Here is an 18,129-nt window from a genome sequence, read left to right on the forward strand (position 1 = left end):
CTCTGCATATTTCCAGGTGTCATTACCACTTTTATGTTTACAACTCTTGGTTCAAGCCTCCTCACAATCGACTCAAGTAGATCATTAGCACTCCCTCGCTTACGCTTTGGAAGCAGATAGACAAAAACAATAACCTGAATAAGACCATCTTAAGAGTTCACTGTGGAATCAAGATGTCCAGAGTTCAAGGATGCTACATAAAAAACCTTTCACATCTAGGGATGAGAGAGAAATTTGATTCAGCTTGCATTTGATTCTAATCTGTACTTTCCAAAACAATACATGAGCCAAAACACAGCCATATTTTGAAATTCATACTTCTCTGATTTTTGCAATGCAGTTGTACAGCCACGAGACATGTACAAATATGCATATACTAGGGTTAAGTGTGCATATGAATGCATATATTAGTGAAAATAACATACGCATTTGCATTTTAGTTGGGGGAAACCCTTTTGTAAAAATGTAGGACCAGTAGGACCAGCGGTCAGGGATGGGGGAATTGTAGTCCAAAAACTGCTGGAGACCAAAATTTGGGAAACGCTGGTATACAGAAATTAGCAAGTAAAACTGGTCAAAATCTGGTAAATAAAATGAGGCTCTTGCTCATTTATTTGACTTGCTAGCGTGGCATCTGGTCCTCAGACATTGCAAGAAACCCCAATAGACATTAAGTCAAAAGGATAATCCACCCCCAGACCACATTATCTCCAATACACTATGTAAACAAACACTGAGTTATTTAGCAGGGAAAGTTTTAAAGCTATTGTGATACTGCTGAAGCCATAAAAGGCAGAGTTATAAGATGCTTGTAACAGAGCCAATACTGGCAAGACCTTGTCATCACTTCTGTGTTATGCCACTGTGTGCTGTGATCTTGACATTTCATAATAAACTAAGCAAGTGAAACCTGTTGAGCACATGGTACAAAGCCTTACAAAGGCAACTTGGGGCTAGTGATTCAGTAGGACAGACCTCTCTTTTTCTCAAAGTCAACAGCAAACAAAAAAAGGATGCTCCAACAGAACGCATCACAATATCCAACCCTAAAATAATCACCTAAGCAGCAAGTCCTTGTTTTCAGCCTCAGGTTGAAAACCTACACACGTTTGCAATTAAGACCCATTGGATACAGTCAGAGTTATTTTTGAGTAAAAATGCATAGGACAAGACTGTTAACGAGATACTGTGAGACTTCTGCCCACACCGCATGTCTATTCTGCATGTCTATTCTGCATGTCTATTCTGGGTGCTCCCTCTCAGATTTTACAGGCTCACGGTAGGTATAAAGTGACCAATGAAAAACATACCCAAGGCTATATTATTCAAAAGTGGTGTAAAGACACGTTTTCATACTTCTCAACTGTAGTTTGTATCCTGCTTCTGCTTTGTATCCTGTCCTCCACAACATTCACCCATGCACAAAAAGGTCTCATTCAGACATAATCCTAAGAGGTGGTTTCACTTAGGGATAGTCAATGCGGTTACTTCCAGATGTGGTTTGACTACAATTCTCATCAGTCCTGACTATAAGCCTTGTTGGCTGAGGCTGATGGGAGCTGAGTCCAACAACATCTGGAAGGTGCCATATTGACTACCCCACTATGCAAATGAGCTTCATGAGCTCCCCTCTCCTCTAAGGCAACCAGAAGCAAATCAGAAGTTTTCGCTTCCATTTTTAACTAACTGTAGTTGTTCCTTAAAACCTGGACAAACAGTTATTAGTCTCACCCAGATTGTAGGGAAACAAGCCAGCTTCAAACCCCGGAACATTGCTACCCCATGTAATATACAAGGTAGGGCTGGGAGACCATTTTATTTGCATTTTAATATCTACTTTCAAGGTAACAGCAAACTGGAATGGAACTATCCTTCAAACTTTGCCCTCTTCCCAACCTTGCAAAGCAAATTACTAAAAAAAACCCCACCTGTGCACCAAAACAAAGCATATATTGGGCAGGTGTGCAGAACAGACAAAATAACATACAAAAATAAATTATATTAGAGTACATAGCTTGCAAAAATGCTTAAACTGAGCAAAATTGCGTACAAAAAGTGCATATATTAGGAGAATCATTTGAATTTTCCTGCAGGCTTTTTTTAAAAAAAAATAAAAATAATGAATGGATAAGGAATGAACTGAACTGGACTGGAAATAGAGAAAAGTCAAGAAATCAAGAGAAAATTGGTAAGATTTACCCATCCCTAATACAATGATACCATTTTATCTCCTTTGAGAATATAAATGATTTAGCCAGTAGTTATCTACAAGGTTATCATTTCCTTCCTTCCTATCTATTTCCACACTGTAGCCTACTAAAGCTGAAGAGTTTTCCAGACACTATTCCTTCTCATAATAATATTCATTTATTGATCATATTATACCTTGCTTCATGCACCACATTGTGTTAGATTCAAGGTCACTATTCTGTGGTCTGACACAAATTCTTTAGGGAAGAGGGGTCACATTGCAAAATATGCATTATACCAAGAAGAATCAACATGACCCAAGAACATAAAATGGACTGCACACAAAATGCAAAGGTTGCCTCACACATACTCCAGGTTTTATTTTTCTTGGTTCCTACAGATACACAGAACTCAAGGAGAGGTGCAATAAGAATCAATGACAAATCACTAATCAAAAATTTTCGTTAATCTTTTGACTTAGCCCAAGGGTAGCCAATGTGGTGCCTCCCAGATGTTGTTGGACTACAATTCCCATCACCCTTGACCACGGGACATAGGAGATGGGAACTGTAGTCCAACAGCATCTAGAAGGCACCATATTGGCTACTCCTAGCTTAGCCCTTCTGTCCTGTCAAAAAATGCAAGAGTTGAGCTGGGAATCCTGTGACCCTGAAAACAGCACCTAAGATTATTTTTAGTTGGGTCCCAGAAGCTTCATCCTGGGCAAAAGGGAGTAGAACTGTGTAATATCAACCTCTGTGGGTGGCAAACCTTATGAGGCCCCTAAATCGACCAAGTCAGGTGTAAGTATTAGGCACCTAATAATCACCCGCCTACCATACTCCAGCCTGCAAGCTCCAGCTTCAAAAGTAAGAAGGCCATATGGCTGAAAGAGATGTATTGTTAAATGCATCTTTGCAGGGAGAGAGGGTAAAGAAATGCAAATTACAAACGCCTTGGGTAGGGCATGCCTGACAATTAAGAGGATCAGAGAAGGCATGTGTGACGAATTCAGCCCTTTCCTTACCTGATACAGCTCTGAGTAGACGCCAAAACAGGCTCTGGTGGACAAGACTAATATTACATCCAATGGTCAAGTTTCTGCATGTACTGTTGAGGGAAACGAAGGGCAGGTGGGGTGTGTCAACCTGGGAAGGAAGCCCATCTAGGAGAAGGAAACTCTGATCCTAAACCTCCGCTGCCTTGCACATAAACTCACTTGTGAGAAAGGCTTTGGAAGCAAATCCTGGGCACCAATCTGTCCTTGCTGCCTTGTACGACATCTTCTGGAGAAGGAAAGGCTAAGGAGTTAACCCTAGGCTAATCTGGAGTGGAGTCCCTAAGGCGGTTGGAAGGCATCTTGTATGCTTCCTTCCGACAACGCCTGCAGCCAAGCTGGTGCCAAATGCTTTCCTTTCCTTTGGGCCACATCCGTGAGGCCGAGAGGTGAGTCATGTCACCTGCGCACACTGCTTTATGGTAGTGAGCTGTGGGCAACTTACACCCACCAGAAGCGATGCCTCAACCCCTTCCACACATCCTGTATCAGGAAGATTTTGAGCATGTTCGCACTCCTGTCTCAGTGACCGTCTACGCTGGCTTGGTCATGTCCACAGAATGGAAGATGGCAGGATCCCCAAGGAGGGGCTCTACAGGGAGCTGGCTCCAGGAACCTATTGGCAGATCAACGCTGAGTTACAAAGATGTTTGCAAATGTGACATGAAGACCGGCATCATTAACTCCGCCATGTGAGAATCCCTTGCAGACGATCACAGTGCCTGGAGACAATCAGTCAGGCTGTGTATCCACAGCAGTGACCAGAGAAGGGATGACCACTGGGAGGAGCGCAGAGAGAAGAAACACCATGGCGCATCTGCATTAGCATAACCAGACCCCTTTTTCTGCCCCAACTGCAACAAAACTTGTCTCTCCCACATTGGTCTCTACAGCCACAGCAGGCGCAGTAACTTTCCAATGGTTTGACTGTCTCCCAAGACACACAGATGCCAACCAACAACTTCTTCTAGTGTAGCATTTGCTTTGGTAAGGTAAAGGTAAAGGGACCCCTGACTATTAGGTCCAGTCGTGGCCGACTCTGGGGTTGCGGCGCTCATCTCGCTTTATTGGCCGAGAGAGCTGGCATACAGCTTCTGGGTCATGTGGCCAGCATGACTAAGCCGCTTCTTGCAAACCAGAGCAGCGCACGGAAACGCAGTTTACCTTACCGCCGGAGCGGTACCTATTTATCTACTTGCACTTTGTGACGTGCTTTCGAACTGCTAGGTTGGCAAGAGCAGGGACTGAGCAATGGGAGCTCACCCCGTCGCGGGGATTCGAACCGCCGACCTTCTGATCTGCAAGCCCTAGGCTCTGTGGTTTAACCCACAGCGCCACCCGCATCCCCTATTTGCTTTGGTACCAGTGGGTAATTTCCTTCCAATGTCAATATTAGATTCAGAATATGTGCTACATGACATTTGTGTCTAGTTTTGTAAACACAAAGCACAGCTCTGTCTCCTGATAAAATCATGCAAAGCCCTACTATGTACCTGACAAGCCACTGTATTCTGCTCTGGTCAGACCTCACCTGGAGTACTGTGTCCAGTTCTGGGCACCACAGTTCAAGAAGGACACTGACAAACTGGAACGTGTCCAGAGGAGGGCAACCAAAATGGTCAAAGGCCTGGAAACAATGCCTTATGAGGAACGGCTAAGGGAGCTGGGCATGTTTAGCCTGGAGAAGAGGAGGTTAAGGGGTGATAGGATAGCCATGTTCAAATATATAAAAGGATGTCATATAGAGGAGGGAGAAAGGTTGTTTTCTGCTGCTCCAGAGAAGCGGACACGGAGCAATGGATCCAAACTACAAGAAAGAGGATTCCACCTAAACATTAGGAAGAGCTTCCTGACAGTAAGAGCTGTTCGACAGTGGAATTTGCTGCCAAGGAGTGTGGTGGAGTCTCCTACTTTGGAGGTCTTTAAGCAGAGGCTTGACAACCATATGTCAGGAGTGCTCTGATGGTGTTTCCTGCTTGGCAGGGGGTTGGACTCGATGGCCCTTGTGGTCTATTCCAACTCTATGATTCTATGATTCTAAGTCCCCATACGTGACTGAAAGAAAAACTAAGCACACAACTGCTCACACTTCTCCCTTATTAACCATGCCTTTCCCTTGACTCTTCTCTCTCATCCCTCCATGGTTGGAATTTGTATCACGAGCTCCTTGGGACAAAGCCCCGCCATTGCTTGAATGTCTACTACATCTTCCCACAATCCATCTTAAGACCATGGCTAAATAGAGACTCCATCCATAGCTCCAACCTCAGCCAATTTACCCCCCTCCCACACACCCTGTTTGCCATCTATCCTAATGCAGAGTTCCAGAGAACACGAAGTCTTGCACAATATTCTGTAACATTTCAGTTGGCCTAATAAAAGATTACATATTCCAAGAATTTGTTTTTCCAATAAAACATATCAACATTTATAATCCATTATATAATCCATCATATTTCAGTTTAAAAAGAGTACAACATGCTATTATTTATGAAGGAACAATATTGTCCTTCTGAACACACAAAGTTACTAATTTAATCTAACACTATTTGGATCGTTCTAAGTGCAATATTAACTGATTCAAGGCCCTTTCATTGTGTCTGAAAGCTATAATAACTTTGTTGTTTTCTAAATCTCAGGTAGTGGATTAATCTGGTGACAGCAGCAATCTTCCAAAGTTTCTTCATCCATTCTTTAATTGATGTTCACTGACCTCCATGTCTTAGAGAGCAATGTCCCCACATATGCAGTTAACATATAAGAAACTAATTATTTATGTTCTGATACCACCAAGCTTTCCACATAATTAAATAAAATGAATAGTGGTTGAAGATGAATTCCATAACTTAAGACCTTTTTAACTTGGTTTCTTCCAATATTTTCTGACAATCACATTCCCACCACATAAGGGTAGGGGAAATCACCTATTTTCTTTTTGGCATGTCCAACATTTAGTGGGATAAAAGAATTGCCCTAATGTGGCTACTTGCATTTTTCTTATGGTCAACACAGGTACTTTTGCTTGGCTTGTGTTACTCTGTGAAGTGCCCTGTGCACAGATGGTACTGTCCCTGAATAAATCTGGCCCTACTCATAGTCGTAGACATGCCTTAGATCTGGTGTTTACCTCTGTGGACGTGGGTGATCTGACACTAAGTTCCAGTGGAACAAAACAAGTGCCATGGTCAGATCACTTCCTGGTGCAACTAGACTTCTCCACAACCCAGTACATACATTGAGTGTAAACCTACTAGCATAATTAGAAAGGTAGCACCCACAACTCCAGCCAACTGAGCCCAGAACTCCTGCTGATGCCACAGCTGGGATGTCCTGCCATTGGGCAGCCTGCAGCTGTTGGACAGTCCGCCCCTGACCATTAGGATCCCTGCTCCTGCCACTGCCCAGTCAGCCTGTCAGGGCAGTGGGTGGGGGGAGCCACGTCAGATCACATCACCAGGTATGTGTCTATGCCATGTTGCAACACTGAGTGACTCATGAAGGCATCTCTCCCAGGCCCACATCAAACCTGGAACCTGATACTGTAGCCTAGGGCCCCTTGTAACCTGGTACTGTTATTATTAATAACAGTAACAAGGACAACATGGACCCTGATATCATCCTCTGAGACCCTTCTTCATGTGCCTCCTCCATGAGAGGTCCAGAGGGTGGTAACACAAGAACAGGCCTTTTCTGCAGTAGCTCCCTGTTTGTGGAATGCTCTCCTCAGGGAGGCTCGCCTGGCACCTTCATTATGCACATAACATTCCTCTTTATCCAGGCCTTTAGGTGATTAATACCCTATGCCATTTTAAAATGTGTTGGGTGGGGTCATTGGGTTGCCTTTTATTTTATTTTTATTATGTATTTTGTGTTTTCTACATTGTGCTTTTATGTTGTAAGTAGAGCTATGGATGAAGGGCATATACAAATTTAATGAACAAAGGAACAACCTCTGTATTTAGATTTCTCTATGGGTTATATATAAGAGGGGTAGCCAACACTTGTTCTCAAGATGCTCTTGGGCTTCAACTCCCACCAGCTCTGACCATTAGCCATACTTGCTGGGGCTGATGGGAGTTGTAGTCCAACAAAACCTGGAGGGCACCATTTTGACTACCCCTGACATGCATGACTGACAACTTTGAAAGAGGTTGCTCTGTTGCAGCAGCAGAGTATGTTGGCACTTTAAATTCTAACCTGGCAACGCCTCTGGAAATTGCCTACCGCATATGTGGTTTGTAATGCAGCAAAAAACAACAAGAACACCCCGCCCCCAAAAGCTGAAAAAAGAGGAATGCCTATCACTTAGCAAACATTAGTACTGCAATGTCAGCAGCCAGTAACAATTCTTTAGCTTTTGGCATCGTGCAATGCCATCTTTGCACAAGCTCCTCAAGGCTGCACCAGCGCACTGGTTGGCACAACCCAATATCCTGAGCACTTATTTGTTGGCACATGCCTCAAGACCCAGAAGGATAGGGGAAAATGAAATGGTTCCAGGCCACAACAGTATTTGCGCTACTGTTGGCAGCTGCTGAAATATGGGTACTAATTTTGCCAGTGTCAACAAGGCCCTAAAGGATCATGAATATTAGATGCTATGTTTCATTGGAACTAATGGAATTAGATCACAGCCACTTTTCATCACGTTGCAGTCTGACGGCAAGACCCATCTTCTGTGTACAGTTTTCAAAGCCAACTCCGCTAGCCTAGGGGTTCAATCCACCTGGAATTTCTCCTACGCAAGCCCCGCCAGCGGAAGTGGGAATTGCACAAAAGCACAGCTTATGCCCCAGACATAAAGCTGCCAAGTACTTCATTAGCTCCTTGTACATTAAATTTTCAGTTTATATAAAAGAAAGCTTCCGTAGTTCAGTATGACATTAAAGCTCTCAGAAGCATCAATCGCAAAAATTAACACAGGAAGGATGAATACCAGCTCATATACAAAATTAACGAATTTCCAAATCTATTTTGTTAGTATAAAAAGGCAGTTTCGTGCCTTCCTTTGTAGAACACTTAAATATCTGCTTTTTAGTTTTAAAAAGTATTAAAGGTTTAACTAGGGTTTAATTAAGGTAGTGTTAATGGTTTCTTTGACTAATAAAATTACAGACAGCCTTTTTTTAACTTTCTACTCCTGTCAGCAGGTTACTGTATACTGTAGATCTGGATATCATCACATTGTAATACAACTTTCTGTCGTGCCATAGGTACATAACTGAATCTTCTTGCTCTTGTTTAATGTATTATAACTTTCACTTTCTCTTATTCCACCGTAAACGACAGACCCTACTTGTTCTGTCCTTCATTTTTAACCATTTGTGATACATAACCTGTGCTTCTTTCGTGACAGTACTCACTGGAACAGAGTACCAACACCTCTTTCTGTTGCCCATGGCAGCCATTTTGTGATGGCACCTGCGGCACTTTTATCAAGAGTACCGGCACCTCATTTATTATTATTATTTTACTAAAATAAGCCCTGTATATAACACAAATGGTATCCATCAGTACTGTGTATTCCCCATCTCCCCTCCGCCCTGAACCACTATTTTACACCCCACACAAATTCTCACAAAGCTAGGCTTTATCCTCTGCATTTATTTTATGTTTTTATTCCAGTGCCATCAGTTCCAACGATGCCACTGAATTAGGACACAACCCTTTCTGAGCACAAGATGCTGGCCAGCAATAGATCAATGGAAGATGAGACGGAGAAGGCCAAGTCACTGACAGAGAAGGTTGGCGACAACAAATTGGTGACCTTCATGGCCACCTTGACGTTTGTGCCTGCTCCCAGTGCTGACTGGTCCCAAAAAGGGCCCAGGCGCAACCTTCTGAATCTCTAGCTTGGGGGATCAAAGACAGCACTGCTTGGAAAGAATCCTACCCAAAGACTTGGGCAATCATGATCAATAAGAGCGGACAGTAGTGAGCCTGACAGCCCAGCTATCTGATCTGGTCTAAGGTAGCATGTGTTCAGTTTTATTGTTCCTATTTCTCTCCATGTAGGATACTGCCAGTCTTCACAAAACAGCATCAACGAAAATCTTCTCATTAGCTTTCCAGAGCTTCCCTTCAGACTTTGTGGTAGGATACAGCACACTTGCTTAGCCAGTACAACTCCTGATCATCCTTTGGCTCCATGCAGCATCCTTTGACTCTTTACATATGCAGCTGCCTTGAACTGCCTTTTGAGGCTTGTAGGGCTGCATCCAATCGTTTCGTGGATGAAGGCAACTCAGACTCCTTATCCCTTCCCGTTCTCAAAACGTGTTCAGCCAACCAACCTTTATGTATGTGAGGTCTCCTCTTTTCATGCCTGCATTTGGTGGCCCCCTCATCTTTCTGTCTTTATGAATTACGTAGGCTGACATGCACGACTATTCTTAAATGTCACCCTGAGGTAGGAATGAAACTGAGGGTTAAAAAAAGGGGGTGTCCAAGCCAGGCTAAGGTTGTGGGTAGCAGAGCCAAAAATCCTCTGACTGAAGCCAGAGAAGCTATCCTTTTGTCCCGGAGAAAGACAAGCCCACCATTAGGCAGAGTGGAGCAGCCACCTCAGGCAGCTAATTTTGGGTGCCATGAAAGGGAAGTGAAGGGTTAGTGACATTTATTGCTGCTGTATTTTTCCTGCAAGTGAGGAAGAAAGGGACTTGCAGGATGGCCAAGGAACCAAGTTAACTTGACCAGCCTTGGGTACTACAAACTAGCAGGTGCCATTTGCTGTCCTGCCTCAGGAAGGAAAACATACTGGGCCATCTCAGCTGAGGGGTAATGGAGGCCTAACTGCAGGTTTTCGTACCTGACCTAACTAATAGAAAGAATCCATACTAATTGTCAGTTGCAGGTGCCAGTGCTCTGTTCCCTTCACCTCAGGTGGACTCTGCTGCTTCTTCCTCGGTATAGAATCGACTATTTCAAAAAACCCAGAGCAAAGGAAAACCATCCTATAATATCTTCCCATGGCTTCACAGATGGGCGTAAACCTACCTGTGCAACTTAGGTAGCAATTACACTGGACAGAACTTCAAGCTTTGAGAACATCAAGATATTCTGGATAGCTAAGCAAACATGCACCTTGACAGGATGAAATAAGTGGAATTTCTCATTCTTTCTAATAGTCTGGCATATAAAATGCGTGAACAGAAGCAAGGCTCTAGAAATATAACGTGCCATTCATCCTGTGAGTGGGAATGTAGCCATAGATTTGAGGTAGCCAACAGCGTCCTGCAGATGTTTTGGATGACAACCTCCATCATTCCTGACCATTGCTGCAGATGATGGGAGCTGTAGTACAAAACACTGGAGGGCACCACATTGGCTACCCCTGCCACAGAACGTTCCATGGTGGCTAGAATGCCTTGGAAATGTACCTTTCCAAATGTACATACCCCCACCCTCCCATCATGGCCTGGTTCTGCTGATTACTATACCATGTAAAAGTACTGCAAACAGCACAGGAGTGCATCTGTTAACAGCGGCCATTCGCAGAGAGCAGTAGTATCATCCAAAGTGTTGTGCCAGTTTAACATCCTAGGTGAGCTTACCACACCAGCACAAAACTACAGGTTGTGACAATGCAAGTACATCCCAGCTTTTATGTTTATTTAATGAATACACAGGATCAATCTGTCAAACTAAGAAACAGCGTCTTATTTATACTTCTTAACTAGATTCTAGTACCTTTGACCAAAAATTTGCACAATGCATTGTTTTACAAGCGCATGGTCTTCTAGGCACTGCAGATAGCCATTTAACGACCACAGTAACCATAACAGCACGTTTAAAGAAAACAGAGGCCAAGATTTTTCAAAATCACAAGGAACTTACCGAGCCATATAGTTCTCCTTTCTCGTTCATTCCCAGATAAAGTCCACTGTCGACCCCTCGAATGCTGACCAGGCCCACTGCTATACTGATAAATTCCAGGATACCTGCAAAACACAACACACACAAAATGTCCATACCATTTCCATTCACAAATTTAGCACTTGAAGTCAACTTTGAAATTGACTCAGTGGCATTACAAAGATGGCAGATGTTTTCCACCAGAAAGAAAAATGCCAACAGATGAGTAATTATTAGAGATACAGACATCCGCAGCATATAAAAGGCAACAGTGCTGAGCTTTCTTCCGAAATTATGCAATGCAGACGGCAGAGGAGTGCCAAGTGAAAAGCTCAGCCTTTCAAAGAAGGCTACTTGTTCAAAGAGATTTTTCTTAAGTCCTTCCAATCAAGTACCTGACCAGACCCAATGTTCCAGCAATCCTCTGGCATGCTGGGGCATGCAGAAAGGTTTGTAAAGTTATTTACAGGCTGCTCGTTGTTTTTTAAAAGGTATTTATGTGATCGGCTGCGAAAGATTGTTCAGAATCTGTTCAAGACTGAAAGTGGAACTTACAAAACACAACTTCAGGTCTAAAATCAGGTGAGAGGAACCTTTCTTCAGTCTAAGGGGCACCTTAACCTTACCAGGCCACCAGGTTCCCCATCCCTGGTCTAAATATGTGTTCCACACACACACGTGTGGAAACCTGCATTATGTTCAGGAACTGTAATTAAACTGTGCTTTGTCCTGTTAAGTACAACCAGTGCCAGGTATAGGGGGATTGAACAACCCTCAATGCCCACTCAATGCCAACTGCTGCTGCTCTGCCTCCCTTTTGCTTGCCCCATCTGCAGTATACATTTAAAGCAGTATCACACCATGGCTTCCCCCCAAAGAATCCTGGGAACTGTAGTTTGTGCTGAGAATTGTTAGGAGACCCTTATTCACTTCACAGCACTAAAATTCCCAGAGTTCCCTGGGAAGAGGGGCTTGACTGTTAAGCCACTCTGATAACTGTTGCTGTGAGGTAGCTGTGAGGTAACTGTAGCTGTGAATAGGCATTTCCTAGCAACTCTCAGCAGGTATCCAACCATGCTGACCCTCGAAGCCAGCCCTCCCTCAGACTAGGAGAAATCCTCCTGCAGGCCTGTAGTAAGAGCCTTGCCAGAGAACTGAGGAAAACCTCCTTAATAACTTAATAAACCTACTGTGTTACCACAACTGGCACGGAGCCTTAATTTAGTGATTAAGGTTCAACGGACGATAAAGGTACACGCTATACCTTTAAAGTACATTCAAAACACATTTTTCTCCTTCAAGAATTCTGGGCACAGTAGTTGCTGGGAATGGTATCTGTGAAGGCTAAACTGCAGTGCCCAGAATTCTTTGAGGGGAAGAACGTGCTTCAAATGTGCTTTAAAGGTGCAGCACGTACACAGCTCAAGTCCCAGTGTTCCTTCCGCCCTTCTGCTTCAGGAAAAGCCACCCCAGAATGAGTCGATCTGGAGGAGAAGCAGTAGGAATAGAGGATTTGATCCATGGATGTGCTTCAAATTACACCCGCCGCAAACTCACTAGCAACCCAACCTTGCAAGGTGTCCAATTCCTAATTATTTATGTGTGTGAAAAGGGAAACATGGGGAGGGAAGCAGCGGATGGGACAATTTGGAACAGGGGAACAATGGGTAGTGAATGCATAAACATCACCTCACTCTCTCCCTGCTTCTTCCTCAGATTACCTACCAACAAAAGCGCCTTTTCCTGGAATAAAACAGGCCATTAGTATTTGGCTGATTGTCTAGTTGGGCTTTATATCAGTATCTTGGTATCAGTATCTCCCATTTACCTATAAATAATGAAGACTACCCACTCCCCACCCCAAATAAACTAGATACCTACAGTCCAAAGTTTGTCTGTAACCAATATTTGCCATCCAGTTCTCAAATTCCCAAACCCTTGTCTCCCTCACTTCCCACAATAGCCAGATCTGGCCCAAGTCTTCTCTGAGCATTCCCCTCAACCCATGCCTCCCTCTCTACCTTCCCTCCAACTCCTCTGCTGCTAAATTGACCTATCACAGTCTCCTTGAAGTCACAGCCCACCTCCCGTTCTCCATATTTCCCCTTCTTCCTCCTCCACTGCTTAATTCAACTCTTTCACAGACTGCCAACTGACCCCCCTTCAGCCCACTGCAGCAAACAGCCCCTCCAGTCCTTCTGCAAGACTCTTGGCAACCTTTCCCTTTCTACCAAACGAACTGTCAACTTGCCTCATAGCAACTGATCTGGTTTTGCATATTACACCATTAACCTTTCCCGCTTAATAGTTCATATTTGTCCACATCGCCACTGAACAGATTGTCTATATTACACAATTCCTTTCCCCTCCTAATAGCTAGGATTTGTCCACATCAGCAGTTACAAGGATGCTGTTGTTATTTATTAGTCACTTTATTCATGGAAATGACTCAAAGCAGCTTACAGGTGTTGTCATAATCAAACCATGTCAGTCAACAGAAAGTGTCTTTGTGTTCATGGTCTGTTTCTGAGCTTCTCATAGGCCTCTACTGTGCAAAACAGGATTCTGGATCCAGCAGGACGATTCTTATGAAAGGATTTTGCAGATGGGCAACCAACAGCAACCAGGTTTTACTGTGTCATATCTCAGAGATAGAGAGAGAGAGAGAGAGAGAGAGAGAGAGAGAGAGAGAGAGAGAGAGAGAGATGACACAGCAAAACCTGGTTGTATATAGATTGACAACATTGCTAAAGAGTGTGTCTTGCCAAACAAATCTCTAAAAAATACACTATTCTTCCAAGTGTAATCAAAGGTCAAGATATCTCACATGCATTGTTAGAAACTCACATACAGTGGTGCCCCGCAAGACGAATGCCTCGCAAGACGAAAAACCCGCTAGACGAAAGGGTTTTCCGTTTTTCGATGCGCTTCGCAAGACGAATTTCCCTATGGGCTTGCTTCGCAAGACGAAAACGTCTTGCGAGTCTTGCGATTTTTTTCGCTTCCCCCCCCCTTTTTCTAAGCCACTAAGCCACTAATAGCCTTTTAGCCGCTAAGCCTTTAATAGCCGCTAAACCGCTAATAGCGCTAATCCGCTAATAGGGTTGCTTCGCAAGACGGAAAAACCGCTAGACGAAGAGACTAGCGGAACGGATTATTTTCGTCTTGCGAGGCACCACTGTATATAATCTAGGTGCCAAATGGCTCCTCAAACCAAGGTTACAGACGCCAAAAATGGAATGTCTAGTTGCAGTTTTGGGGTCAGATGGCTCAAAAGACTTTTTGGTTCCTGAAATTCGTTCCGATTGTGCAGATAAAATATCACAGATAGAATTCTACAGGATGTGTTGCTAGTGTGTGAAAACATGCAAGATCCAAGGTTCCCCAGGCCTGCACTTCCAGATGGCAGAGACATCAGACGCCACCCCAGCACCTGGGCAACTTCACTTGGTCACAAGTGGTCAATAGCCAGGTGCAAAATGCGCCTGGCATCTAGCGAATTTCAAACGCTGCTCACATGGTATGGCAAACACGGGGAACCTGTGTCCCTCCAGATGTTGGGCTCCAACTCACATAATCCCCAACCACTTTCCATGTTGACTTTGGCTGATGAAAGTTAAGAGCCCAAAATAACCAGAAGTCCACCAGTTTCTCTCCGCTGGTCTATCCTTGCCTTCAGGAATGAACATAGGAACTTGCTTTATGTTGAGTCAAGATCATTGCTCCATCTAACTTAGTAATATCAAACTGACAGGCAGTGGCTGTCCAAGGTTCCAGACTGGGGACACTCCCAGCCCTAGAGATACCAGGGATTGAACCTGCAACTTTTCTGCACTCAAAGCAGATGCTCTGTCACCGAGCTACAGCCCTTCCCTGTAGGTGGAAGAGGAACTCAGAAGTTGGAGAGAAAGAATGGGATAGAGAAAATGGCTGTTTCTAAGGCAGATTTACCCAATGCCAGTTTTTGTTCAGACCATGGTCCTACCAGGAATATCTGTGAACCAGTGAATGTGGCCTCTTTACCATCCTCCTTTAAACCCTTCTCCAAAAATGTTACCCAGACAATTCTTGCACGTCACATTACATTTATGTTTGTTTATTTATTATTGAAATGTTTAAAGCTCCACTATAACTTGATAGGATGTTGTACAAAGGACCGAGGCCACCAGGTCAAAATCTATTTTAAAAACAAGGCAAGAGATGAGTTAGAGAAGAGCAGAGAAAGAGTGTGGTTGTAAAAATGGAAAGCCAAAGGAGAAAGATGGAATGGTAACAGGCAGAAATCCAAAGCGAGAAAGGGTATTCCAATGAAAGCAAATATATGAGGAAGACAAATGGGGGGGGGGGACTGACCAACAGAAAAGCTGTTACAAAGATTATGGAGCGATTCATTTTGCATCTTTCACAAAGGAGCAATAGCAATAGCAGCCTCAGCAGCATAGATATAGATCTATCAACAACAGGTAGAAGCCAAGAAATAAAGTTTTGTAACCAAGATTGCAAAGATGAGTACTGCTGTACCTTTCTCTAAGGCAGTGGTTCCCAAACTTTTTAATATGGTGGCCCACAAGTCAAAAATTCACTGATTTATTGCAACAAGTGTCAAGACAGCATTATAACAAGCCAACTAAACAAAAAGTTGTAAGAGATATTCATCATACCAGTTATGGATTGCAAGCAATAATTATTTTGAGCTTATTTATAAAGTCCAAAGCCCACTTGCACAGGCTTTGTGACCCACTTGCTAGTCTAAGAGAACACTATTGATTGTTTTACTCATCACTGCATTGATAACTCCAGCTTAGTAAAAGGCAATCTGTCCATTTTAAATTGTTTGCATTCTTACGAAGTAATAAAACAAAACAAAAAAATCAGCATTCTTCAGCTAGGTGCAATACTTCTAGTACAATATCTGATACAAACAGTCCATTGGAAAGCTTTCACCATGCTCAGAGCTACATAATCAGGGCTCCAAATCTTGTAAAACTGTAAAACTTTCACCAAACTATCAAGTTACCCCTGTGTACATATAATCACCAAGCAATTTTAAGAGAGGCCAATTCTTAGGTTATGTGCCTATTGTCCAATATTGTAGGCTCTGGGTTTATAAACCTGGTATCTTTCATTCTGGTGTAAAAGTAAATTGGGAGTGAAATTGCTACTCCAATTTCAGATGGTCGGGTCACACACTGCTGACCACCTGAAAGTAAAATGCTGCTAGCCCTGTAGCTGATTTTTTCAAGTCAGTTGTGTCTCTGTTCTTGAGAAGTCTGTGAAACCCACAAACAACAGAGTTTATATATTGCAATAGGAAATGCTTCAGTTTTATTACTCTTTGCTCGGCACACTTCCTTAGGGAAAACTATCCAGAGACACATCTGAACCCTATATAAATCAAAGCACAAATCACTCTGGACCGTGCCCACTGTCCATAATATGAGTTTTGCCAAATCAGCAGATGTATTGTTTAATTCGAGGCACTTTTGAATGTTTCCAGGATATAAATAATGTGCTCATTCAGTTAATAGTAGCACATACAGTCTATGGCAGTAGTTTTCAACCAGTGTGCCATGGCACCTTCGGGTGCCTTGAATGACGGTCAGGGGTGCCAGGCAACACTGACCTCTGTCCCTCTTTCCTTCGCTCCCTCCTCTGATGCCCTCTGGCATCTCTGCCTCCCAAAGGCTTGCACAGCTGTTTGTTGCAGCAGCCCTGGCTACAAGCTTCCCCGGGCAAATGGTGCCTCTGGGGCTGGTCAGGGGGTGCTGGGTGCCAGGAGCTGAGGCAGCCTCGGAGTAAGCAAGTAAGCAGGCAAGGGAGCCTAGCCAGCCAGTCCACCAGCCCTTGTTATTGGGAATGGACAGACAAGTCCCAGGGGGAGTGTGAGGAGGCACCTCTATTTGGGGCATGGGAGGCAGCTCTGAGACCAGGGGTGGCAGCAGCGGCTGCCCAGAGGACTCTCAAGGAGAGGGGAGAGGAGGCTGAGGGAACACTTCATAAGGGAGGGTGTTCAAAAAGGGGTGAGGGGCTGCCAGTTCTGCAGGCAAGTGGTGACATAACTAGGTTCCTGAGCCCCACAGGGGTGCCGCAGAAAGAATGCTGTTGTTCAAGGGAGCCATGGACTCAAAAAGGCTGAAAACCTCTGGTCCAAGGGCTGAATCATATGCTAACTTCACGGATTGCTAAGGTTTGTATCCTGCCTCTCCATTAACATTCAAAGGCTTGTAAACATGCAATCCAGGATAATGTTTCATTTGCAAAGATCAAGCATAACTTTGCCACTAGAGCCAAAGTGACAAGGCATACGCCACACACAATGATATTCCTAACATGCTATCAACTAGCCAACTGGCCAACCCATTGCACTTTGCAGGATTTTGTTCATTTCCCCCAATTGCTTTCAAACCCGAACTAGTACGCACTGCTGAATATGACCCTGATAGTTACAGCTCCAGGGTAATGTTGTTATAGGATTGGCAGGGCTTGTTTGTGTGTCGTCTTTGGAGCCACTCCCAGCCTGTGGCTTTGTATCTGGAAGATGGCATTCTGTAGACAGAGAGACTGCTTAAGCGGTCAAACAAGCCATCAAACAAGCCTCTTTGGCAATGGCTCTGCCCAAGTCTGCTAAGCAACTCTTTGCAGGACCGAAGGGTAAAGGCTGCCATACAAACTAGCAGCTGCCATGCTCCCAGAAAAGATACAGGGGCCTTGTCTTGTTCTCTGTGCTGAATTCAACACTCTGGCTTTACCATCTCCACTACCCCCAAAAAACTGTTGGAGCTCTTCCATAATATGCTCCGCCTGTGTGTGTGTGTGTGTGTGTGTGTGTGTGTGTATCATCAAATCGCAGAGTTGGAAGGGGCCCCAAGCATCATCTAGTCAACCCCTTGCAATGCAGAAATCTCAATGAAGTCATCCATGGATGAAACCTCTGCTTTGAAAACCTCCAAAGAAGGAGAGTCCACCACCTTCTGAGGGAGACCGTTCCACTGTTGAACAGCTCTTACCGTAAGAAAATTCTTTCCAAT

The 18,129-nt window shown here is 44.0% G+C and overlaps 1 protein-coding gene across 5 annotated transcripts in view; it reads right to left on the reverse strand.

Annotated features, from left to right (window-relative positions):
* FGF9 (fibroblast growth factor 9) overlaps positions 1-18,129 on the reverse strand; it is a 48,912-nt gene that overhangs the window by 10,980 nt on the left and 19,803 nt on the right. For 2 of the 5 annotated variants that reach the window (XM_081198047.1, XM_081198050.1), the window contains exon 2: positions 11,084-11,187. In XM_081198047.1, the coding sequence (XP_081054173.1) occupies positions 11,084-11,187 (104 nt within the window). Of the gene's footprint in view, positions 1-11,083; positions 11,188-11,727; positions 11,845-11,961; positions 12,103-18,129 lie in introns of those variants that run through there. The other 3 variants (XM_081198049.1, XM_081198048.1, XM_081198051.1) reach the window with 3 other exon arrangements.

Source organism: Podarcis bocagei (genome assembly GCF_964188305.1).
Source record: "Podarcis bocagei genome assembly, chromosome: 6".
NCBI lineage: Eukaryota > Metazoa > Chordata > Lepidosauria > Squamata > Lacertidae > Podarcis > Podarcis bocagei.